A 26,297-nucleotide genomic window follows, 5' to 3' on the forward strand; every position below is an offset into this window, starting at 1 on the left:
GGGAACGAGACACCACCCATAGACATATATCTCTGATACTTCTTCCCCCCTCACCTCGCTCTCATCTTCCCCATGTTTTGCACAGGTTTGTTTGTTTTGTAGGGTTTATTACCTCTGGCCAATGGGTCCGGACATGCTTCCCAGTACACACGAAGCATGCCCAGAGATTTACTGACACTGTAGGTAACTGGGAGCCAACCCTAGATCTGGATCTGGGGACTGGTGCAACATGCACCAAATAAAGGGTCTCCTTCATGACTTGGCCCTCTGGCCAGGTCACTATCTGTGCCTCCCCCTTCCGGGGTTTATCAAAGTCTTTCTTTCATCAGTCCTGGGCAGTCTTCCCATTCACTGCCTCAGGTGCTAATCCTTTAGTGGCTGGTAGGGGAACCCTGGCTTTCCTTCTACTCTGTGTTCCAGTCCAGGGGCCCTTATTCCAGTGGTTCTGGGCTTTACTCTCCCAGCCCCCACTGCTTCTTCCCTGGACTGCTTCTTACCACTCCTGGTTTCCCCCTATTTTTGGAAGCACCAGGGAGTGACTGCTGCCTCAATCTGTTGCCAGCTTCCTGGCTTTATAGGCCCCGCCTCTTCCTGCCCAGCTGAGCCTGCTTGCAATTAATTCCCTGCTCCCTGGCTCTTCCTCCAGGTGCAGCCTGTGGAGTGAATAGCCTACCTGGCCACGTTAACCCCTTCCAGCCCTGTTTAAGTATTCTTGTATAACCTTCCATCCTCTGATACTTTCAAAATCGGATCCATATGCCACCCACATTAGTGATAGCTGATACTGTTTACATTTATATTACAGTAGGATCCTAAGCGTCCATGAGGATGGGCATCTCAGTGTACTGGGTGCTGTATAAGTACAGATGAAGTCTCTGCTTTTTATTTATATAAATTTAGAATCTATTCAGGTTAATCTTTGTGTGCCTCTGCACGTTTGGATACCAAACTACCAATAGGTAGATGTATGTTATATAGTGGTCTCATTAAAAGACTTGGAGCAAGAAACTCTAGACTCCTAGACCAAGCTATGACAATGACTCCTGTGTTCTTGGATAAGTCACTAACATCTCTGTGTCAAAGTTTCCCCACAGGTAAATTGGAGATAGTAATGGTGCAAGATGTGCATCCTTATAGACACAATATTGCGAGTGAAGGTTAAATCCAAGAGCTAAAGCAGTAATATGGGATTAATTATTGTCTGTAAAGCACTTTGAAGTTGAATAAGTGGAAAGTATTACTGAATAGGGTGTAAGTGTTTGCAAACCACATTTTTTAAAAAATGGGCAATCAGATAGACCTCACTCTAGACCTATTCAGGCTTCACATGCTATTTTTGTAGTTATGGACAGAGGCTAATTGGACATGCTGATGTTGTTTGAGCTATTAGCAGCTTTTAATACCAGCAATCACTTTCTTCAGGTCAAAATGTAAGACCCATCTCCTTGGCCTAGATTCCCACAATAACACTAATCTCCAAGCAGAATAACTAAATCAATAGATGATGCTGGGAAGGAAAAAAAATGAAATTCATGTGCCTGGAATAAGGGAAGAGAACAAAATATCATCTGGGGGTGGTGTTTTGAAAAGAATCAATCCCATTGAAAGTCAATAGGATTAGTGCGCCTATCTGCCTGAGGCATTTTTGAAAAGCCCTTGTGATTTCATGTAATTTTTACAAGGTAAATACCACAATGATGAGCTCATAATACACAGACAGACAAACATCACAGTTGTCAGTTTGAGTCCTATGTAGTCTTTCATTGACATGACACTTGTTCTTCTAGTGCAGTTATGATTTTTGTAACATAATTTTCAGAGCAATTCTTTCTAACTCTTGGAGGCCAAGCCCCATCTCCTCTTTAATTTCCAACCAACGAACGAAATAATCTGATTTGTCAATATTATTTTATTTAGTTCCTGATAGGATATTGGAACATGCAATTATTTTGTAGGTTAAAACTCATTCAGACATTTTTTGGTGGAAACCAGGAACATTCAAATGTCCCTAAAAATCAGAAAATATTTTTTTTTGTTCTTTCCTGTTATTTCAAACTATCTCAGAACCTGATTCTGCCAGCTTTCTGTTGAAATTAATGTTAGTATTCCAGAGTAAGGTACTGTGCAATGTGAGTAAAAGTGGCAGAATAGGGTCCTAAATAATTTGGATTTTCAAAATAGCATCTTATAATGTAACACTTAGAGACTCTGTATTAGAGCTAATTGATGCTGCTGGAGTATGTGTATGAGGAAGATGAGAATGTTGTAGGTATTTTTAAGTCATCTTGTGAAACTGAAAAAAAGACCCACTATTTAATAAAATAATAGCTTAAATTAGATTCATTTGGAAAATGAACCAAGAAGTGGTGATAAAGAAGATGTGTAGAATGGTTTGCTATAAATCTAGTTAATGGCATATAAAAGTACAAAATGGTGCCCACAAATATTTTTTCTATTTTATTGTCACACAATATATAGTATTTAAAAAATCATTTACATTCTACTTAATAGGAAAGTTCTGGTAAAGTGCCTAAATATTAATTAATAATAGCCTAAATGATTATTAATTCCTTTGGTTTTCATTGTAATAATCTGAATGGTATTAATGTCATCAACAGTATTCTAGGGGATGTCCATTGTAATTCAGTATTAATTAAATGGATCATTATTATTTTAATACTAGCAATTAATCACCAACTAGCATGAATAAAACAATACAGCCCTTGTAACATCTAACTAGCCCATGGCAGTAGTGAACTGAGAAATGCTGCTGAAGGAGTTCATTTGAGTTAGCTGAGAAGTTTGAAAAATCAGAGCGGGAATAACTATGTGACAATACAGTAACTGCTTAGACTGCAGTTATGGTCAGAAATATGATAATGTAAAAATGACATCTTCTTACTTCACAGATCTGCTCCCTGTTTGCTTTTTGTTCCTGTTAGCATTGTAGAACCCGCAAAGCTATTGGAAAGTGAGATGGAATGGGTCCCAGCTCTCCCATCAGCAGAATTACTGAATTCTTATTGCAATATCTTTCCCTGGAGGCATCCAGGTTTCAGGTTAGCTACATCACCAACATGCCTCAGTTGGATTAGAATGTCTGATGATGGTATCACAGTAGGAATGAACGTTGCTTGATCCCCAATTGAGTGTGCAGGGCTTGCAGCTATGGAACTGTGTTTTTAATTGTGTACTGAAGACATTTGATATGGAAACCATTGAGAACAACTGGGGAAATCCATAAGTCTGTGTCTGAGTGGGAAAGAGGGAAGTTTTATCCAGCAACTAAAGTCCTAAGGGCCACGTTGTGGACCATCCTGTGCACTCCACCGGTGAGCAAGGGTGTATGAGGCACCTCCTTACATCTCTGCATGGTTACCAGCATCATGTATAGCCGCATTTGCAGAATTGCTGCTACTTCTCCCACACAGGTAGGTAGAGGTAGAGAATGGGCAGAGCTTTAGTTCTCTCCAGTGAGCCAGATGACAATGATAACAGGACAGTGGTAGTCTATCCATTGATTTCAGTGGCCCCTGGATCAAGCCCCCAACTGACAGACAGTGAGCACACAAAACTCCCATCGAACCTAGCAGGAGCTTTACATGTTCAGTGTCACTTAGGAGTGGTCGTAGAGTTGGTCCCTAAGTGAAGAATAAGAATTTAATGCTGTCTAAGGAATCTATATTCTATAATTAAATAATAGCATTGATATGAATAGTTGACACCTTTATTTTGAATTTTGTTTCTCCTATTTTTGTATTTCTTTCTTGCCTCACCATGACAGAAATGTATTGGCTCATCATGTAAACAGGGAGCAATAGAAATAAATGTAAGCTGGTATAGTGCTTACCATTGTTTCAGTTCCATGGTTCTGTATAATGGCTTGTGTTCACAACAAGGAAACAAATAGATAAAAGATACTCAACACCAAGTGGATGTTTTATTGTATCTGTGCTCAGTGTTGCTTTTTTTGTACAAGTTATTGCAAGCCTTTGGCAGTGAATCATTATGAGCAGTGTGGAGCTGAAAGTAAAGCAGTATCTGTCAGTAAGGTTAGCTCTTAACTGAAACCTTAATTTAATTTAAGAAGAGGAAAAACTCACAACACACCAATGAAATTCAAGAAACTTCACTGGAGTTGCCTTAAAAAAAAAGAAAAAACCCTGTAGCCATTATTAATAAAATAAAAATAAAATAAAACATTCAGTATAAAAGTCTGCTTCTAAAATAAGCTCTGGCAAGCTTAATTCTTGATGTTATAGTTAAATAAATACTTATCTGATTAACTTTGGACTGCAATTCTTTGTGCTTGTATCTCTTGAGTAAGAGGTCATATAAACAAGTGTGTTGGAGATACAAAAGTGAACTTTGCAGACAATCTACACCTTGACTTTATGAAGTCTGATAGCACTGAGATACTCTGGTCAGGTGGCTGAGGTAAAACTTAGTGAACTGGTCTGACATAAAGTGATATAGGGTAAAATTTTCAAGAGCACCTAAGTGATTTAGGTGCCTACAACTTATTCAAAGTCAATGGGACTTTGGCTACTATGTCATTTAGGCACCTTCAAAAATGTTACCCAAAGGGACCCAAACTATTAGAAAAGAATACTATGGGTGGGTGTATAAAATATACAAGCTATGTCTATCCTTATGTACATCCCATGTACTTTTCCAAGTATTACTAATACATGGAACCCATACCAGTGCCAAGTGTCTACATATGCAGTGCTGGGCACAGTTAGACCCTGTGCATAGGCATATATCTGCATCCATGCTGCCTCATTTTTGGTACAGGATGGTAGCACTACCATTGCAAGGACAGTATCCCAGGGACCTATGTGTCACAGGAGACACTCTGGGAATTGCCTGGTTTTGTGTTGCTGGTACTAGATGCCACCTTCACACATTTGGTGATGGCACCTCTCACTCACCTCTCCTTTCTACCAAACGGTGTGGAAGACATAGAGCCAAGTCCATAATGATATGGTTCTGCTCCTGCTTGCAGGATAAATGTTCATGCAGGTTCATTCCCTGATACTGCATGGAATAGGTCCAGAAATAGTTGAGATGCTGAAGACAGCTGATCGAAAGGATGACTGTAAATCCACTATAGTCTCATGGAAAAGATATGTTGAATTCTGCGATTGCAGTGGTATGCCCATGGCTGGACTGCCACTTCTGGTTGTGGAAACCCAGCACAACATGGTCAGGCCACATCGTCTTGGAAACCTAGAAGGATGACCAATAGCTGCAGAACTTCCAGCTGAAGAAACATACCTTCATGGAGTTGTGTGAGGAGCTTGCACCAACCCTCCAGTGCCATGCCACTCAGTTTCAGAAACTCATAACAGGACAGGAGGTGGCTACAACACCTGACAGCTACTGGTAAGTTGCAAACCAGTTTGAGGTTGGGAAGTCAACTGTCAGGGTGGTGGCTGTATAGGTTTACCAGGCTATCAATACTGAGATCTACCCACAAGTGATTGCCATAACCCAAGTCCCTGTAATTATAGCTGGATTTCAGAGGAAGGGGTTTCTGAACTGTTCAGGGGCCACCGATGGAACATACATCTCAATACTTTACCCACCAAAAAGGGCAAGTGAGTATGTGAACCAAAAAGTTACAATTCATTCATTCTCCATGTCTTAGTGGACCACAGTGGTTGGTGCATGATCACCAATGTTGGGAACTTGGGAAAAGTCCATGATGCCAGGGTGCTCAGGGGATTAGGATTGTATTGCAGTGGGAAAGAAGGGACTTTATTCCCCAGAAATGATGTGGTTATATACAGTGTTTCTGGCCTGACATTTATTTTGGGGCACCCCACAGACCCATTGCTAACTTAGCTCATGAAGTTGTATCCCAACATTGCTGATCCAAGAAAAGAGAATTCAACTACAGACTGTGTAGCCGCAGAATGGTGGTGGAGTGTGTGTTTGGGAGGCTGAAAACTTGATGATACTGGAGCCTTCTGGATAGTAATGTGTTCTATGCATTTTGCATAATCATAGTATGCTGTGCCTTTCCCAACGTATGTGAGGATAAGGGGGAATACTTCTGGACTGAGCAGGCACAGGAGAGGCAGCCAGATCCCAAACATGTGTACACAGCTCCTAGAGGGCAAGGGAAATTTGTGGTACTATTTGCTTGCACACCAGGGAACAGTGGGGAGCCAGAAGGTGACTTTGGACTATACCAAGGGACACCAAAGGACACTATGTGATGCTACAGTGCTGCTGTAAAAGCTCAATAGAGCATTGCTATATAGTTGTGTTGTGGTGTCCATTGGTGGGTTTTGATCCCTGCAGCTCATGTTAATGTACCAAATGAAAGCAGACCATTATGTGAGGGTTGCTTCTCAGAGTCAATACCTTTGGCTGTGGTTTTGGTTTCAAGAGTGTATAAGCACTTCAGTGCCAGCACTAAGCAGTCTTTTTGTTATATGTTAACAACTCTGTTTCACAGTGCTCTCTGGAGAGTACTTAATCATTCTGAAAGTAACTGAAAAACAGTTCTGTAAGGATTTTTTGGGGGGGAGGGAGTGGCTTCACTCATTCCTTCCTCACAACGTTTTCTGCAACTAGTGATCACAGCACTGATCAGCCACTATGCAGGAGTACTCCTCTGGTTGTATGTCATGACTGTTTGATGGGGGGAAGGAGGAAGGGTCGTAAAAGCACTGCTCAGCGTCAGATATCAGTGTTAATTTAGTTTTGTTTCCTTTCTCTGTATTGTCAGTTAAATTATTGACAAAGCCATAGAGACATTTTTAAGTAAACTTCTCTGATTTTTGTTCTGGTGCATTGGACAGTAACAGTTTTCTCAGAGCTTTGTTCATGGTCATAAACCCCACTCTCTCGCTCTCTCTTTTTGTTAAACATTGGGAAATTCATGGCGGCAGGGCAGAAGGAGTTGTGGGAGGGTCAGAAAATTCAGTGTCTTTCTATGGCATCACTGCATTAGAAAGTTACAGAACTGATAGTCATTTGCTGTGCACGCTGCTGACGTGTGGGAAATATCCCATTGATGATACTCAGAAAGCAAGGTGCCTACACAAGTGAAGTGAACAATAACTTTTATTTAAAAGATCTATGGAACATAGAACAGAAATGATTTTTAACTGGAACTGCGAATGAATCAAAAACTGGATCGAATTCCCTGAGCTATGTGCAAACATTACTTTCTGTGGACCTGTCTCCTTGTCCTTCCTTTTCCCCTGACAAAGGGGGAATGGCTGAAAAAAATTATGTGCGGGAGATGAGGGGACATTTTCTGCATGGAGTTTGAGGGATGGACACTGGCTGGGCTACAAGGCATGGCTTAGGCTCATTGTTCCACATCTGTATGCTTTGGGGGGGGGCGTTCTCCTCCAAGGGCTTTTGGGTACCAGTGAAGGATGTTGTGCCAGGAGACCAGCATGTTAGTGTTGGATCAGCAGCAGCCTGCGAGGCATCTGGAAGAGCAGTAGGAGGAGGATGAGTTGCTGCCTGTTCCCAAACAAGAGCAGTGTCACCAGCAGCAGGTGAGACCCAAAAGCCAGAGCTGCCCCGGGGGGGGGGGGAATGGGGCAATTTGCCCCAGGCCCCAGGCTCTGCAGGGGCCCCCACGATAATATAATATTCTATAGTTTTGCAACTTTTTTTATGGAAGGGGCCCCTGAAATTGCTTTGCCTCAGGCCCCCTGAATCCTCTGGGTGGCCCTGCCAAAAGCTTTCCACCACCAGTTGTACTAGTGACTGCATGAGTTCATGATCCTCTGCTCACTGGGCATACTCCCGTTCCCTCTGGCATGACTCTAGGTTCAATAACTGGTTCATCAGTGCCCCACTCTGCCTAAGAGCTTGATTGTCCCATACCCAAAGAAAGCAAACTGTTCCTGACTTCTCTTGTGTATGCCAATGAGCAAATGCTTCAGGTCTGTCTGCCTGCCTCTGCTGTCTCTGTAGTGCTGCTCCTGCCCTCCTGGCAGAATAGGTAGCCTGGTGGCATCAGAACATACTGCTGAGTCAAACACAAGGGTAGCGTTATGTTTAATTTCTCTTTTGAAGGAACCTAAGAACACCCTCTCCCCAACACACACACAACTTAACTGTGCTCCTGAAGGCCACAATGTTGATACTTTTTAATATCGCAGGAATGCAACTGTTTACAACTTCCTTCCTTCTCAGACAACATTTGCAGCCCACAAGGAAGGAGCTGAGGCAAATAATGGTAAGGTTTCCGCAGTACTGTTATTAAAATGTTGTAATGTTTACAGTATGTCAAGGAGCCATTTGGGGTGGGGTTGGTTCCTTCTGGGGGTACATTACCAGGCATTTATTTGTTCTTGAGAATACAGGCATCATTTGGAGAACATAGCAGTTTTCGAGGTATTGGGATGGAAAAGAGCAGTAGTTTACCAGTCCCGGGGAGGAGATCTGGCCTCCTATGCCAGTGCAATGTTTCTTCTGAAGGTTGCCTCCCTACATATTACTGAGTGGAGGGGTTTTGAGAGCTACAAAGGTGGACCAAGCACATTTGCCCTGCCAATGAACCTGAACAACCAGCTTCAATCTCTCCTACACCAAACATTTGCTGAATTATGCTTACGGAACTGGAAGACAATTCAAGAGGAAGTTGACTGTATTTTAAGCTAGCTGATCGAGTTCCATAGAAGAGGAACAAAGAACCACAAAGAACATCCACCCTCCCCCTAACCTTCCCCGCATCACCAGAAAGTTCAGGCCCATGTCCAGCCACCAGCATTGGAAAATGACAGGGAAATGGAGAGTCATGCTGCAAGTGCATTTTTTCCCCTGAACTTTCAGATTAACACCTCAAGCTTGTTACCTCTCTACTGCTAAGGGACATACCATTCTGTGTGTGCAACTGGCAAAGAAGATGCTTCATCCACCCTATCTTCTGCTGGCTACTGCAGAGTGGCTCAGTGCAGGGAAAGGCCAGACACCAAGGACTGGGAACAGTAATAAATATTTGAAATAGTCACAGGGAGAATGAATGACTATGGCTTTTGCTGGACAATCAGATAGCTCCCTTTCCCCTGCCAGATGTTGGCAGGCCAGCATCCAAGCCACCAACCAGCCCCATCCTGCTTCCATGCAGCTTCCATTCATATGGGGATGAAAAGATGAGGGATCAGCGGGATGAGTGGTTTGGGTCTTTGAACAAACATAAATGTCACAAATCTGTTCTTTCCCTACCTGGGCCCTTTCAAACCCACTCCCTCTCTTCCTCCCTCCTTTTCAGTCTGCACAGCACAAGGGCTATCAGTTTTAGTGCTGGCCAAGAAAAGCACAGACACAGGAGCACAGTGACTGCTTTTTAATTATCTGTTATAGCTTTCGCTAAATACTTTACAGTGATGTGTGGAATTTCAATAAAGTAACTGACTTACAGTTGTATCTAGCTTGGGGATCATGTCAGATTGGAGCAGTGAGCTGGAGGCAGGGGCCTGTTTCAGGCATGTATCTCTGGAGCAAGAGGGAATATTTCCAGGGAGTGTGGGGGTGTATTGTAACTTACCAGCCTTGGGTTCTGGTTCCTGCAGTGGCTCTGCGTCCTCCCCAGGCTCCTCAGGGAGGGCTTCCTCAATCAGGTCTGCTAGGTAGACCTGCTCCTCTTCCTCCGTGACTGCCAGGGCTTCCTCAGGAATTCCTCCAAGGTCCCCACTGCCTGTCATTGGTGTCCCATCGTATGATGAGGCTGGTGGGGTTGAGGATGGGGTCATAAGTCACTAGTCACTTCAGTCTCTGTTCTTGCAGCCCTGGAGAGCACCTAGTCCAGCTTGTCAGAGCATGGGCATGAGCTAGATCTCCCCTCCCCGCTCTGCCCCGAGCAACTGTTTGTCTTTCACCATTGGTACAGGAGTCTGAGATGCTTCATGAGCTCCAGTAAATGCCTGCTTCTTCCAGCCTCTGAAAAATCTCCAGGTACAGCTCTGTGCTCCTGTCGGGTGAAGTTGTAAAGGATAGTGTATTCTGACCACACATTGATAAGGTGCGCTCCAGAGACCAGGCAGCAGCTCTTGTAATGTGCTCCATGATAGCTGATCAATAGAATTTCTCCAGAAAACTGTTCTGAGGTTCTCAGGTCACTACTACTGCTGACCACAGGTGGTCAGGGACCTTTGCCTAAGAGTGAGGCAGGAAAAGATTCAATGCAGGGATGGCCCTGGAAAACTATTGATACTTGTGACCTTGTACACACCCTTAACCTACATCTGCACTACATTGCAGAAAGAGTATGAGGCTATGCCCCAGCAGAGGCATGCATTTACAGACATCCCTCAGGTGTACTAGCTTTCTTTCTGTAGGGGACCCCGGAAGATATTGTTACGGTGTAGGCCAGGGCTTGCGCTTTCTCAAGGAGAGGTTATTAGCGGACAGAAGTTGCTAGCAGCTGCTGCTTTTAACTGGATGAAACTGCTCTGTGTGGGAAGCCTCAGTGTTTTGGGGAACTGCAGATTATCTGCAGAAAGTCCCTGGCCCGAGGCCAGGGGAGGTGGCCATTGCTGATGGAAAGTCCCTTATTGCATATGTAAAGGCTAGTTTGCATGCTATTAGCATGATGCTATAATTGCTGAGGGCTAGAGCTTGCACATTGAACTTCGCACCTGACTGAGCTGTTGGGACGTTGGACTTCCCAAGCCAGTGGCAGCAACGCGTGGAGTTCCCGTTGCGGGTGTGTCACTTAACCTTCATTAAAGCCAATTAATTCACCTGTGTGTGTGGGCCTCGTCCTTGCAGAGCATCCAGGCATGCAACACTTGCCCTTTACTCTCTTTCAGGGACATTCTTTAGGGCTTCAGATGTGGACAATAACATGGTTTTGACATAACAATGTACATGTAATTATGTACAGTTGCAAGTGTAGACGTAGCTATATAGACCCACATCTCATGCTAGTCTGTATGTGTGTGTACGTATGTTTACATCCTTGCTTGGCCCATTAACTGGGTTTGAATATGGGACTTTCAGCACTAAAAGTATGAACCTCCACTTCTTGAGCTAAAGAACGCTGTCTAGTAGCTAAGAGCTGTAATGTATCAGCTTCTAGAGGGGGACAAAAACTCAAACTTTGCTAGTGTCATTTACATATGCACCATTCAAGCCCTCAAAATAGGAGGTGCATAGGCTTTGTGCTGCTCCTCTGCACAAGGATGGATTTCACCTGTATGAATTCCTACCCAGCATACATATTATGACAATATATTTTAATTTTTTGTTCCCATATGCTTCTGAATACCTTAGCAAAATATACATAATTAATACAAATATGAAACAGGGCCACATGCCATAACAGATCTATAAATGAAGAACAGAACAAAAATACTAGTAACCTCCATTCCACACTTACCAGAAATACACCTCTTACAAAGATATCAGCCCAGCACATATGGTGCCACCACAATTAAACTAAAAATAGAAAGTCAGGAGACTTGCTCCAAAGGATATCAAAATGATTTATACTGAACCCAGAGAGCAAGAGAATTCCGAGTCATTGGTGGCAATCTGTGCATGCCAGTTCTCTCTAGACACCACTATGGTATCAGTCCCCAGTGACCTTGAGATGGAATCTATGGATTAACTCAGTGAAACCCTTCATTTCAATTCTGGTATCTTGATTCTACAGTGATGGACACATTATAAATGGCATAGATGAGATTAGATACTTTGGAACAGTGTCTATTCAGAACTCATTTGTTGTCACAAGACATAGGGCAATAAGTTTCCCTCAGGTTGACTGATTCTACTATCTGTTATTTAGTCATTAAGGGTAACACCAATCTCCTGCTCCATGGATGCAGTTCAGTTTGCTCTGGAGGATATATGTATAGACAATGCAAGGGTATAGAAAGCCTTGCTTCCAGGCATAAACACAGCCTTCAGCCTGTGGAGATTGGGAAATCCCATGAGAGGGCTCATTGGGCCATAGCAACCTCTTTGGAGCTGCTCTTCAGCCACTCTGCATCCTGGATGGATATATCCCCCCCACCCTTTCCCCTCTGCTCTCCCAGACATTGAGCTAAACATTTGGGCCTGATTTACTAATAGCAAGCATCTGAAGCACACTGGCTCTACAATAGGCCAGCAGTGCAGCCATCAGAGCACAAACGTCAGTGTAATGGCTGAAATCATCTGAGCAGTTATAATACAGCAGAACCTTGTTCATCTGACCTAACTGGGATCGGGGTCAGATCAGATAATCCAAAATTTTCATAATCAGGAGAATGGTCTAAGAGCTTTCTGTACATTATTTTAAAGATGCAGAGTTGCTTTTAAACTAGCTGACCCCTCCTGGAAAAGCATTAAAACATAGCCCCCTTCTTTATTTTCAGTATTAATGAACCGTTACTTCTAGTAACCAGTACCAGTTTTCAAAAATGCAGAAATGATCGTTCTAAGCTGCAACAACAGCAATACCAATGGTAACAACTAACAACAATAACAATACATCAGATGCATAAAGTATCACATTAAAATATAATACCTTATATAGCACAGTGGTGGGTACAGCAGCACTCATGTTGTTAATGGCTGGAAAAAATCTAATAGTTTGCGTTGTTTTAGATGAAAGAGTCTCTTCTTCACTGCACGATCAGGGAGTTGCTGCATAAACAACCGTTCAGTGTGTGCGCTGGTTGTTCAGTTAATATGGAAAGCTGGCTAATGGAGGCTTGGGTGAACAGGGGTCTACTGTACTATAGCTGAAAGCAGCTGCAATCTGTTCCTAGCTGATGGTCACTTTAGAGAATTACCATATAAATGTACTGTAATGGAATAAGACTAGTACAACTGGAGTAGGCCATTCCAAATACCCTACTTTTCTTGTGATATCCGTGCTTTCCAGGTGCCTCAGTTTTCCTTCTGTGATATATTTAATAGTATGTGGAACAGAAAATACTTTGGAAATGTAGGAATAATGTTTTCCTTTACATTCAAGGTAATCTGCATACTCTCTTCAATGTCCAACATATTGTTAAATGCTTGGTGTTTGGATAGTAATTTTTCAAGGTCATTTTCCATCTACATTGCATATGGAATAGTTAAATGGATAAAAAAGGGATGATCTAGGGCCATGAATTATTATTTATTTACTATTTATTAAGCACTGCAGAATGCAGAGAGGAAGACATGGTAACTATCCTAAGAATTTACAAGTCTGTACAATGAGAACTTTTCCATTCAAGTATAACAAATTATCTCTACATCTGGCTTTCTGAGGGAAGAATTGGGCACAATGTGTCCACCCCAAATATAACATAATTTGTGCTATAATGCTATATCCCCCTCACCCTTGCATTACATTATCACTTACATCTCCACACACTTTCAGTGCCAGCTTTTTAATGCATGAATAATTCTAGCAATCGCCTACTGAACCAAAGATTAGACATCATGAAGTCATAACATGTCATTCTCATTTGAATTATGATATTTGTAAGAAATGTTTTTAAAAGATCTAAGTTACCATCATCCTCTGGATCTTCCTGCCCCATATTTGTCTGGATTTTAAACTGTAAGTAGAACTGCTGGGGAAAAAATTCTCAATTTTGAAAAGTCCAAAAAATATGTTGTGATTTTTATTTTTTGAAAATTTCCCCATAAAATATTTTGCTGTTTTTACAACTAGCTTATGGAGTGGTCAAATGCTTTAGTAAATTTGAAATTTTGCTTACAACTTTTCATTAAAGTTTTAAAAAACATTTGCAATTTCTTTCAGTAATTTTTGCCCAGATATAATTGTACAAGCACTCCAGGAACAATCTGTTTCTGATTTGTGCTTTGGGTATGGTGCCAAGCACCATGCTCATGCTTAAAAAATAAATAACCTTTAACAAAAAAATGATACAAACATTCTGACACTTTGGGTTACATGAGTATTCTGGGAACTGTGGTTCCATTCGTTTCCATTAGAAGTGTTTGGAAATCTAATTTAAAAGAAAATCTATTTAAGATCGCAAATCATAGCTGTAAACCTTAGCATGCATGATAAAGCCAAAGAGAGACTCTCCCAACGCATCCCCTTGGCTGTGGTAGCCCTCAGGTCAGCCAGGTGGTCATGGGTTCTAAAGGCTATTTAGGAATGATAATACCAGCTGGGCTATGTTGTCTCTTTCTCTTAATAACCACAGGCCTAAATGGAAGGATGATGTGTGTCCCCCTTGTCTTTCCTCTGGCCAGCCCACTCCCTTACCTTGGCCAGTCAATTTCTATCTCCTCCTACAGCATGGACCTTAGACTATGTTAAGAAGCATCTGTAGGGTATTTGTTGGGGGGGTGGAGGGAGCATGTAGGGGATGGTGATATGAAGATAGCTTACATCCTCCGTCCATGTGAGATGGGGTGGGATCCATACAAAGAAAGTACCTTCTGCATGCGGATACATGGGTCATAATCTGGCCCCATGTACATAAATTAATATTAATAACTGAAAGGTCTGTATTAGAATAAAAGTGCAGTTATGAAAAAACTGTTAAATGTAATGTAAGGCTTTTCACCCCTTTCGTGAATGGGTGGGAAAATGTCAGTTTTCATTTGTTTATGTTTTATTCATATTTTCCAGAAGTGTTTTTAATGCATTGTAATTTATAAAATTGAAAGTAGTGAGTCACAAAATAAGAGGTATGAGAAGAGGTGAAGTGGCCAATTCCACCTGATGTGGACTGAATGTGAGCAAAAGTCATTTTGACATATTTGGAAACTTTGTCAAGCAATGAAAATTGCATAGGCACATGGCTATCAACCTCTTAATTTTCAAAACAAAACCCCAAGAAAACTATTTTACATGTGAATGGGATATAAGCTGACCTGCACAAAATTCAATCTGAATAAGCTTCCAAGATTGTCACTATATCTATGGTGCTCAGAAAGTCTGGGTCACCAGGTTGAATTATCACCAGGTTGGGACTCACAAGCAGGTACCATCCAAATTTTAAGTTATCTGCTATTTTTGGTTTTTTCACACGCATGACTTTACAGCATGGGCAATCAGTTATTTGCATTTATTAATGGTAAGAGAAAGAATTTAAAGCTATTCTGAAACCTACATTCTCAAATTTAGAGCTACAGTTAGAGGCTCTGATTCAGAAAAGCAATGAAGCCCGTGGTTACCTTTGCAAAAGACTGTACTTAAGCATATATTTAAATTTAGTCATGCACTTAAATCCCGTTGAGGTCAATTAAACTACTCAGGAGAGTAATTGTCACCAATATGAATGAAGAGTCCCAATCGAGCCCATAATTATCAGCAACATACTGTATCACCTTCTACACAGGCATTATTAATCTGGCATATTATGGTAAAATATTTCCATTCTCCTCTACGTACCATAACTGTTTTACCATAAATGGCCCAGTAACAAGATATACTTATCAGTCAGCTGCAAATGTATTAAGATTAAGTAGCTACAGCACATTTCTCAATGCATATATAACTACAGGTATTGATGCCTAAGCCAAAACTCTTTGAAGTCAATGGAAAGACCTCCATTGTATTCAGTTAGTATTGGACTGAGCCTTTAGTTCTTATTATACGACTTTATTTTTGTTCATTTTTTGTGTTTTTAAGGTTTAAAAAGTGTTTGTTGTTGTTTTTTGTTTATTGATTTCACTGAAGAAAGATACCTGAACAAAATCTACCATATCTGCTGTAAATATATTGAGTTTGTAAGAAAATTACTGTACACATGGGTGGGAGAATGGGTCCATAATTCATATATCTTTTTTTTATTCTTCAGTTGTCAAGCTTCATATTTATACAACAGGGCCACGTTACTTTCTTGTTCTGTCTCTGGCCAACATCTCTCTCCTGCATGTAAATAATATCTCTATGTAATATGATGAGTAAGTTCCAGAGGAAGAAATGTTATTTGGACTTCGTCCATCTTTCCTAGCTTGGTACATCACCTTCCTAAAGGTTATGTTGCACCCAGGAAGGAATGAGGTAGTGTAGGAAATGTTACTTTGCTCTTTCCTTCCTTCTCTCTGACCAACAGAACACAGAAGAAGGAAATGGTAAAGCGCTTCATGACTTTTTCAAGTATAATGACCTCTTTAAATGCTCACAAAATGAGGCAATTTTTTCACGTCCACACAAATTTTTCATACATTTGTGGAATGGGTTTAAATTTATGTGAATATACCTTACCACCTTACTGCCTGGCTGGGAGGGTAGAACACAGAGTCCCTTCCGGAGCTGACATTAGTATCTCTCCATGACTTCTAAGGAGCCATGGCGTGCAAGGATCCTACATTCAGCATTCCTTGTCCCTCACTCTGAATGCAACAAGGATCTGGTCCCACCAGCCTGGAACATAAAAGTTCTAAGCTTGTTCCTGAACTAAAGTCCTCAATCTGCAACTCAAAAGCCAGTCACCAAAATAGTCTTCCATTTCTAATTAATTGTTATACTTCAAATTTTTTTTGAAAAGTTTATTTATAATCTCTTTATAAACACATCTAAATAAGATTTGATCTTCAGCAAAATAGGTTTCTGCATTCATTTTTAAATGTTTCTACAGTTTTGGATTGTTTGAACTATTTGCATAATACACAACATTCTAACCATAACTTTCCTTTTCAGGAAAGCATAGATTTGGGTGAAATCATGTTTTCCCTTTGCTATTTACCTACTGCCGGACGAATGACATTAACAGTAATCAAATGTAGAAACCTCAAAGCCATGGACGTAACTGGCGCTTCAGGTGGGTATGCTTCTTTTCACTTAACAGCGTGGAGTTCTGGTCTGAAAAGTGGCTATATTAAAACAACAACTTCTCACTCAACAAATATGTGTATTTTGAATATGCTGAGTCATATCTGCTCAGTTTTGTGAAAAAAATATGGTGTTTTGTTTCCTGCTTTTTCTTTTTATTAGCTGTGCAGAGACAACATGGCTCAAAAAGAGTAAAATGAGGATTCTATTTCATCTTTTGCATGATCAACCAAATTGTTTACAAAGTTCCAAACAATTCTGTGCAAAACCATTGAAAGCAATAGCCATTGAGTGCACTCACTGAAGACAATGGGATTATGCAGGTATAAGAGAGGGCATAATTTGGCCATCCCAACATTGATTATTTTGATGCTGAGTGAGATAAAACACTGGTTAGCTGTTAGAGTTCAGGCTGAGTTTGCAGGACTGTTGGGTGTTTTGTTTTGTTTTGTTTTTAAAGTTGTAAAATTAACTTGATACAGAAAGCACTGTGAGACAAACATGTAAATCAACAGTCTTGTTGTACCAAAGACACTAACAAAATGGAACTGCTCTTCAAAAGACACTCCTTTAGTGGAGCATCAAAAATCTCTATATCCAGTGAAAAGTTTTGATTTAGTTGACATTAAATTGTACCTTGATATTCACCTACAAAGTTTTGGGGTTTATCTGTTTATTAGTTAATTAAGTTTTGCTTTGTTTTCTGGATGGGTAGGACAATGGGGATTACTCCATCCTTTTAAAATAATAGCAGAAGATAATTAAAAGAAAATTAAGCATTAAAAATGTGGGAAGAGATTTTCCAAGCACACAACTCCCATTGACTTTCAATTGGAGTTAGGTACCTAACTGCCCTCTGCACTTTTGAAAATCTCCTCCTTTTACTTTGTAACTAATATGTTTATTATATGAAACCTTCAAGAGAAATGGTTAAGGTGGAGAGGTCTAAATTAGAGCTATTGGCTGTGTGTGATGTGGGGTGGGTGTATCTATTCTGTTTGCTTGCACCATTCTTTTGAGTAGGCGGGAAATTGAAATTGCAGAAGAGACAGCTCTGGTTGTCTTATGTCACTAATACCTATACAACTTAGGTTTTCATGAATGTTAACCTGCTAAGAATTTGCTGCTCTTTCGCTTTACCTTTCAACTGCATTGAGACCAGTGTATGAAAATGACTTCCTGTTACTCAGATCCTTATGTCAAAGTCTCATTGATGTGTGAGGGTCGAAGGCTGAAAAAGCGGAAAACAACTACAAAGAAAAACACACTTAACCCAGTTTATAATGAGGCCATCATCTTCGATATCCCTCCAGAGAATGTGGACCAGGTCAGCCTCTCCATTGCTGTGATGGACTATGATCGGTAAGTGCAATTTGTTCCCTGAAAATATTAATCTTCAGCAAGTGGTTACCTCACTATTGCAATTGATTTATTATTTTAACTGTCTGGTTTTTTAAGTAAATTCAATGTCACTAAAATAACACTTTTGAATCCTCTGCTAGGGGATTCAAAGCTACCATAGCTTTCAGCATTTACTTCTGTTAATCAGTGTCATTAATGATGGTAGGGAGAAAAATAAACATGACTGAAAATTGTCTTATAAATGTAACACACGTTAACAGTGTGAGTCTTTGTCCATCCCATCCCCATCTCCCTCCACCAACCCTGTGGCTATACCGTGCAAGGGGGTTGTAAGTCTGTCAAACTTCCAGCAAATGGAGTTATTCCTTTAGCTTAAGCAGTAGGAAAAGGGGAAGATAAGTATCATCACCTGTTTGAGGGAAGAAATGAGAAAGAGAGAGAAAGTGACTTGGTCAAGGTCACATAACAGTCAATGTTGGAGTAAGAGCTATTAAGCATTTAGCTGGTGTTAAGATTTTTGCTTGTCATAGTTAAACCCTGGAATGCCTTGACAAGAAGCATAGACCTATCTTTTATGCTTCTGTACCTGAGGTTCTAATTATTATAACAGACTAAAGATGAAAAATATACTTAAGATCACCAGTTACTCTTGGATCCTGCATGGACCCTCATTCCTCCAATTCCCATTCATCATTCCTCTCCTCACAATTTAAAATACAACAGCAAGACATGTAACTAACTAACCAGTGACACTCAAAACCTACTGACAACTATATGCAAGAAATCAATGGATCACCACACTTACCTCGTAGAGCCAGTAACCACCCCAAATACACCAAGAAATCTGTTAGCTACAGCCAGGTACTTAGATACCACAAAATATGCTATGCTCCAAGGAGAAAGTTTGGGATACACACTTTAACACACTTAAACCACCTTTACCAAACAAGGACACTCCACCGGAGAAGTAGATCATCTCATGGAATGGGCCACCCAAATACTCTGAGAGAGCCTGCTCCAATGCAGAAATAACCCCCACCCTCTGACTGCACAACTCTAGTTGTCACCTACCACTCCACTGGAACCTATACAGGGTATCATCAAACAACTACAACCCATATGCCGTGGGGATCCCATTCTGAAAGAAATCTTTCCTGAACCCCCACTTCTGGCCCATCAAATAACCTGCCAACCTCTCCAAGCTCATTATCAAGCAAGTTCCCCACAGACCAGGACACACCAACTCAAAGTGGCACCAGACCCTGCCAGAACAACAGATGCAAAACCTACAGACATATTTCCAGTGCTACAATGATCAACACCCCTCACAACACATCTTTCAAGATCCACGGGTCTTACACATGCCTATCACAACATGTGGTGTACCTCATCCAGTGCACTAAATGCCTCAGTAACAATTATGTGGGTGAAAAATGACAATCACTGCACGCTTGAATGTACTCACACAGGAAAATGATAACAGACAAAAACACTCTATCACCTATGGGTCAGCACTTTTCACAAAGTGGTCTCTCTATATCAGGGGTCAGCAACCTTTCAGAAGTGGTGTGCCGAGTCTTCATTTATTCACTCTAATTTAAGGATTCGTGTGATGGTAATACATTTTAACGTTTTTAGAAGAGCTCTTTCTATAAGTCTATAATATATATTTAAATTATTGTTGTATGTAGGTTTTAAAAATGTTTAAGAAGCTTCATTTAAAATTAAATTAAAATGCAGAGCCCCCCAGACCAGTGGCCAGGACCGTGACAGTGTGAGTGCCACTGAAAATCAGCTCATGTGCTGCCTTCAGCATGCGTGCCATAGGTTGCCTACCCCTGCTCCGTATCTAACATCTCGGTCCTCATACTCAAAGGAAACCTGCACAACACTTTCAAAAGACAACTCTGGGAGCTTAAATTCATAACTCTGCTATCACTAAAAATCATGGACTGAACAGAGACATAGGATTTATGGCTTATTACAACAATCTATAACCCACTAACAACATCCCCAATTGCTTTGCTTCCCCTTCCACCCTGCCTTCCTTTATCCCTGTGGTTGGAGGGGTGTTAATGGGCTACTTCACCTTGAATGGTCCCTTGAAATGTGTGTTAACTACTGGTGCTAAACAATCTGTTCCACCTTGTATTTAGCTGTGACAATAAGTAAGTTTCCCAGACCTGAAGCAGAGCTCTGTGTAGGTTCAAAAGCTTGTCTCTCTCACCAACAGAAGTTGATCCGATAAAAGATATTACCTCACCCACTTTGTCTCTCTAATATCGTGGGACCGACACAGCCTCAACACCGCATACTCAAAACTATGGTCATTTATTTGCATGTTAACCCTGTCTTCAACTCTTTGCCTGTTCTTTTGGGTTGTAAGTAGAGCCCTGCACCAAATTTGTATCTGCATCCGATCTGTGAACATGGTCCATGGATATCTGCATCCGCGGATGCAGATATCTGTGGATATAAAGTGGATATCAACAGATTTGCAGGGTTCTAATTGTAAACTTCCCAGGGCAGGGCCAATTTCTTCACCAGTGATTTTATAGTTCCTAACAAAATGATGCCCCAGACCTGACTGGGATATATATGACATATAACAATAATGATTAATAAAAATAATGTGCACACTTTGGGCATCTTCAACAACATTTTGCGCTAAACCAATCAAACTGCATTATGGGTCAAAGATGTTAATAAATCTATCTGCATTAAAAAAAGCTTTCTCTGCCCTTCTGTAATCCTCAGAGTAGGACACAATGAGGTGATCGGGGTGTGTAGAACAGGACTCGATGCTGAAGGACTTGGAAGAGATCACTGGAATGAAATGCTGGCTTACCCCCGTAAACCTATTACTCATTGGCATCCACTGGTAGAGGTAAGAAGTAGAGTATCTCTATAGCCAACTTGTTGCTATATCTCTCTGCATTTAATAACTCATTTCCAAGAGCCTCTGAGAATCACGACATCAGTAAGGTGGGGACCTTGTGAAAGAACCTCCACACCACTTAAATCTTGCCTAAGAGTTGTGTGTGGGGGGGAGAAAGGGTTGAACGGCCATACAGGGATGCCTGACCATACCTTACATACTGCAGAAAAGCACTTTCCACTGCCCTGCAAAGGCTGGTATGGAGATCCACTTTGGGGCAGGCCAGGGGTCAGAAATTGACCCTGGGCTTCAGAGATGGATTTTACTTCCTCAGCCTTCCTGCACTCCACTTGAATAGGACCTGAAGTTTCTTATGTTTGTGGACTGAATTTTCTCTAAGTAGCAGATAGTCAAAAGAAGTCTATGACTCGGTTCACGTCTAAAGAATGCTTGTATTGATTTTTGCCGTTATTTTAATCAGTGAGTTTCTGATTTAGGAGTTTACTTTTGATCTGAAAGTATTACTTCAGAAGTTGTCTTGCTCTGCTCTCAAGGTTTTGAGATAAAGTTCTTTCCAATCTTTTTACTTGCTACCTATTGTTTATTCTGAGATTACCAAGGGTTGCTTAAAATTACTTGGGAGTAGCAAATGTAAATATTTCAAGGGCAATCATTTTCTGATCTGAAATCTTTAGCATTAAAGAGAGCTGTGTAACTAAAATATTGAGTTTAGATTTCTCCATTAAGTAGGCTGAGTTGCGGCTGCACACCAGTAGCCACATACAGGGATGCTAAAACAGTCACTTATTTGAACCCTCTAATCCTAATGCAGGGAAAATTCTGTGTGTAACTGTGAATATTGAGAAGATCCCCTTCCATATCTTAGGACCACATCCTGCCGGATGCATAACACCCATTGGAGTCATGGCTTTAGGGCTGGGAGGGTACAGGCTGTGTTCATTAGGCAGCAGGCCAGGATTGGGGTCAGGGGGACAAATGTTGTTCACCCCTTCTCTTCAATCAAGCCTTGCAGATAAACCAGTTGAGAGCTGATGCAACCTGAGGCAGCACTGACTATTTCATGGCTCCCTCTACTGTGGGGAACCACCCTTAAAGAAGTGTCAAGGGCTGTGGCAGCTGGGGAGTGTCTACTGGAGCTACACTCTCAGGGAGTGTGTGAGAGAGAGGAAGCTGGAGCCAGAACAGTTCAGAGGGCACTACACAGAGGTTCCTGGCCTCCTCCTGGATTCTCCAGCATATATGCACGGTTTGGAGACAGAACTGCAGCTCAGTAGATGGTGAAGCAAACCACACCCAAATGGAATGATTCAGGGAGAGTTCTTATGGGGTCCCCCCTAAAAGAGTTTCTTTACCATGGTTAATTCTCCAGGAGGGTGTGTCCTGAGGCATAAAAATTACTTCAGATTAAGTTTTCATTTTCTAAAAATGTCCTTTTCATTTGGGGTACAATTCAGCTCCTTCTTTTGGAGAGGGTCCTTACGACTCTCTCATCCTCAGAAATAACCATGATGAGTGGAGAGATCTGATGATGATTGTAAAACTAAAACTTTTCTTTCAGTTACCTGGCCAGGCAACCAGTTTTGATAGCCAGGGGTCTTGTTCATCACCAAAACCACCACCTACACCCTAGGGCACAAGAATGGATTCATCACATCCAGTGTCCAAGCTCCATGTCCATCACACCTACATTAACAGAAGGTTTGGCTTCCTCAGATGAACTGTATCCATATTTTTGTATTAAAATAGATTTTCTTCTTGTTCTAAGTATTTTACAGTTTATAATAATTTCTTAAGAATGAATTTCACTTGAGCCAAAATATTCCTTCCTTATGCAAAGATATTCATTTTTCTCTCTCTCATAAAGTATTGTTTTGATACAATCTATTTCTTTGCGGATGGAAGGAAATAAAAAAACAATACATGTATACTAGCACTTGAAAACAAATAGAGCTTATGATACTATTCCTTTCAAGGTAGCAAAATTGTCATATACAGCACTTACTTTGTAACTTGCCTCTAAATTATAAATTTTGCACTAAATCGTATATGACCATTAAAGAAAACCTTGAAAGCTTTTGATGTACTAGAAAAAGATAATTCTAACAACATAATGTCCAGTTTCTCTATGATTGTCTTGAATGTTACTGTAGGCCTGCACCAGAGCCCACTGAAGTCAATGGAAAGGATCCCATTGAATTCATTTGGTTTTAGTTCAGGTCCTAAGGACCATATCCTGCAAATGAATGCATGTAGTTGAACCTTTACAACAATCCTACTGACATTGTGGAGACAACTATGCAGTATTTTATATCCAAGCAATTTTGACTGGATGCCTTGTTCGCATGGGATTGGTTCTGTTCTGGTCTTATGAATTCAATAGGACTGGACCAGTGTTTTTCTTAGAATCAGGCTTCCAGTGAAAAAACTTGTGATTGTGGATTTGAAATTTTCCTTCTGTCAATATAGTGAGGTAAAAACTTAAGTGTTACTAGTTCATAGAACATTCCTGCTCATAAACTCAAGAATATTCAAGGAAAGAAAATACAAAATGAGCATCAGTTAAAGCTAGCTGGTTAAAAAAATGAATAAATACAGTAACTCCTCATTTAACATTGTCCCACTTAATGTTGTTTCAATGTTACGTCACTGCTCAATCAGGGAACATGCTCATTTAAAGTTGTACAATGCTCCCTTATAACGCTGTTTGGCTGCCTGCTTGTAAGATTCTGTGGAAAAGCAGCGACTTTACATGGGAGCATTGCACAAGTTCCGCTTCTCCGACAACCCCCCTCTCTCCCAGCGCTTCCCCCACCACCAAATTTGGCAGTGCTTAGGACTTTATGGGAGGGAAGGGCAGGAGTGGGGAAGCGCCATGTCTCTGCTCCTTCTCTTCCCTCCCAGAAAATCCTAAGCACTGTGAAACAGCTGTTTGTCAGTGCTTAGGACTTTCTGGGAGGGAGGCACAGGAGTGGAAATGTGGGGCTTCTCCACTCCTCCCCCTCCCTCACAGCACTTCATGCTTAGGACTTTCTGGGAGGGAGAGGCAGGAACGGGGAAGCGCTGCATCTCCGCTCCTCCCCCTCTCTCCCAGAAAGTTCTAAGCCCTGCCAAACAGCTGTTTGGCGGGGCTTAGGACTTCGCGGGGGGAGGAGAGATATGGTGTACTCCGGAGAGGAGGTGGAGTAGGGGTGGGAAGAGGTGGGCCTGGAGCATTCCCAGCAAAATCTGAGCCTGTTCTCCGGAGAAGCTGCCGCTGCTACTGCAAAGGTGCTTCCTAGAGTCCTTGGCTGCACCGGGCTCTGCCTGTGTGGGGTAAGCCAGGGGCACTTCCCAACCACAGTACAGTACAGTATACAGTATAATGCCTTTTGTCTGCCCCTCCAAAATTTCCTTGGAACCTAACCCCCCACATTTACATTAAATCTTATGGGACAATTGGATTCATTTAACATTGTTTCACTTAAAGTTGCATTTTTCCTGCACATAACTACATTAAGTGAAGAGTTACAGTACTAGCATGTTACTTTGCAGTATTGATCCAAGTCTCAATAAAACTCCAGTTTAGCTCAGTGAGAGAATTTATACTGAGTAAGGCCAGAGAAAAGGCTGCAGGATTGGGCCCTGGACTTTTAAAGGTGAGCTGCAATAGGAAAATTAATTACAGGTGTTCCCTTTTTTTTGTTTGTTTGCTTGTTTCTTTTTGACATATAAAGACAGCTAGAAAGGTTTTAGTTTAAAAAAAATCCACAAACATTTTAATATTAGAAATGTATGTCCTGTCTATGCAGAAAAACTCTGTAATGACAGGAGAACTACCAAATTCTAACATGCCAGGAGTCAAGAGAATGAAAACTGAGAGGAGGGGATTTTTACTTAGACTTAAAAAAATCTTTTGGGTTTGGTTGGCTTTGTTAATATTTTGGATAAATGATTTATTTATAAAAATCCATCACCTCCAGCTTTTTAATTACGATGTGATAGCTCCCAGTAAACATGCTCTGAGATGTCTATCGTTTCCTCCAGAAAAACCACAGAAAGCTAGTCTTGACATTCTAGTAAAACCAAGCATAAAATAATCACATACATAAACACACAGGCCTTCTTTATATATTACTGAAAACAAAAACAAAAAAAAGGGACCAATGTTTGAAAAAATTCTTTGCAAGTCACCTTTGCTGAATCCTATAGAAACTGTTTCCTTCTAGAGATTTGGTCCTCTTGTCCCATGGTATTTTAACCCTCAAGATTGTATTTTAATAAATAAATATATATATACATACAGCCTTGCAAATTTTTATTCATCCTCTTGCCCTGGGTGAGTAAATTTTTAAATAGGCGAGTAAACTGTAATTTGGTTGTCATCACCATCATCATCATGAGATTTTGTGCCTGGGCTTGTAAATTTTCATGACAGTTTTGCAAGGCTGATATAGAGACATACTTATATATCTGGAGATTCAAAAACTATTTTGAGTATACATTTATCTTAATATAAAATATTATAGGAAATGGGGTTTTGTGCCCCAAAAGTTACTGTTTTGTAATGTGGTACTGTAACAGTTGACTGAATATTCTTTGCACTTTTTTGCATCTAATATCCAAAAAAAGCTAACAAGTTCATAATCAAATGTAGCACTAGTGTTCAGTAATGAACAACATCTTGTTTATAACTGTTCCATCATTTTCTATTAATATTATGTATGTTTGATTATAAGTGGCAAGATATTTAAATGATCATTTTCTTGGATTGAAATTATTATCCAAAACCAAAGGAATAATAATCCAGTTTGTGCCCTCTTTTTTTTTGTTCAGAAAATTAATAATAATGGCTTATGTTTCCAAACTTGATTTGTGGGTGCTCTGCCACTCTGAAAAAACAGGCTGCTTAATTAGGTGCCTACATATGAATTGAAATGCTTAAATTTAGGCATCCAACTTTAAAAAAAATCCTAGCTGTAGATTATAGACGGTTTCTCATATCGTGCCCTTATCAGTGATGTATTTAAGTAATGTGAAGTGGTTTATTTTTTCATTGATCCCTTGAGTATTGATCCTGCAAAGTTAAGCCTGTGTTTCATTTACCATGTGAGCAATTCCACTCTTTTCAAAGGGGATTTCTCACAAGTTATGTATGTGTGTAGCTTCTTGCAGGATTTGGAGCCTTAGACTATACCATTTTTTCTGAAGACCACCATGTTTAGAAGTATACACCTCGGTCATAAAAGTTCACTCAGAGTGAAAACTTAGCAAAGAAAGTCTCAGTGAATGAATAAATAACTTTTTCTTCCAGCTTTTAAAAAACATAATTGTGCTTAA

The 26,297-nt window shown here is 40.7% G+C and overlaps 1 protein-coding gene across 2 annotated transcripts in view; it reads left to right on the forward strand.

The window, feature by feature from the left end:
- Positions 1–25,195, forward strand: part of SYT10 (synaptotagmin 10) — a 56,918-nt gene extending 31,723 nt beyond the window's left edge. For both annotated transcript variants that reach the window (XM_050918726.1, XM_050918736.1), the window contains exons 4-7: positions 16,589–16,709; positions 17,911–18,082; positions 20,840–20,969; positions 22,540–25,195. In XM_050918726.1, coding sequence (XP_050774683.1) covers positions 16,589–16,709; positions 17,911–18,082; positions 20,840–20,969; positions 22,540–22,611 — 495 coding nt within the window. In that variant the 3' untranslated portion in view covers positions 22,612–25,195. The remainder of the gene's footprint in view (positions 1–16,588; positions 16,710–17,910; positions 18,083–20,839; positions 20,970–22,539) is intronic.
- The last annotated feature ends 1,102 nt before the right edge of the window (positions 25,196–26,297 follow it).

This window comes from Gopherus flavomarginatus, chromosome 1 (assembly GCF_025201925.1).
Source record: "Gopherus flavomarginatus isolate rGopFla2 chromosome 1, rGopFla2.mat.asm, whole genome shotgun sequence".
Taxonomy (NCBI): domain Eukaryota; kingdom Metazoa; phylum Chordata; order Testudines; family Testudinidae; genus Gopherus; species Gopherus flavomarginatus.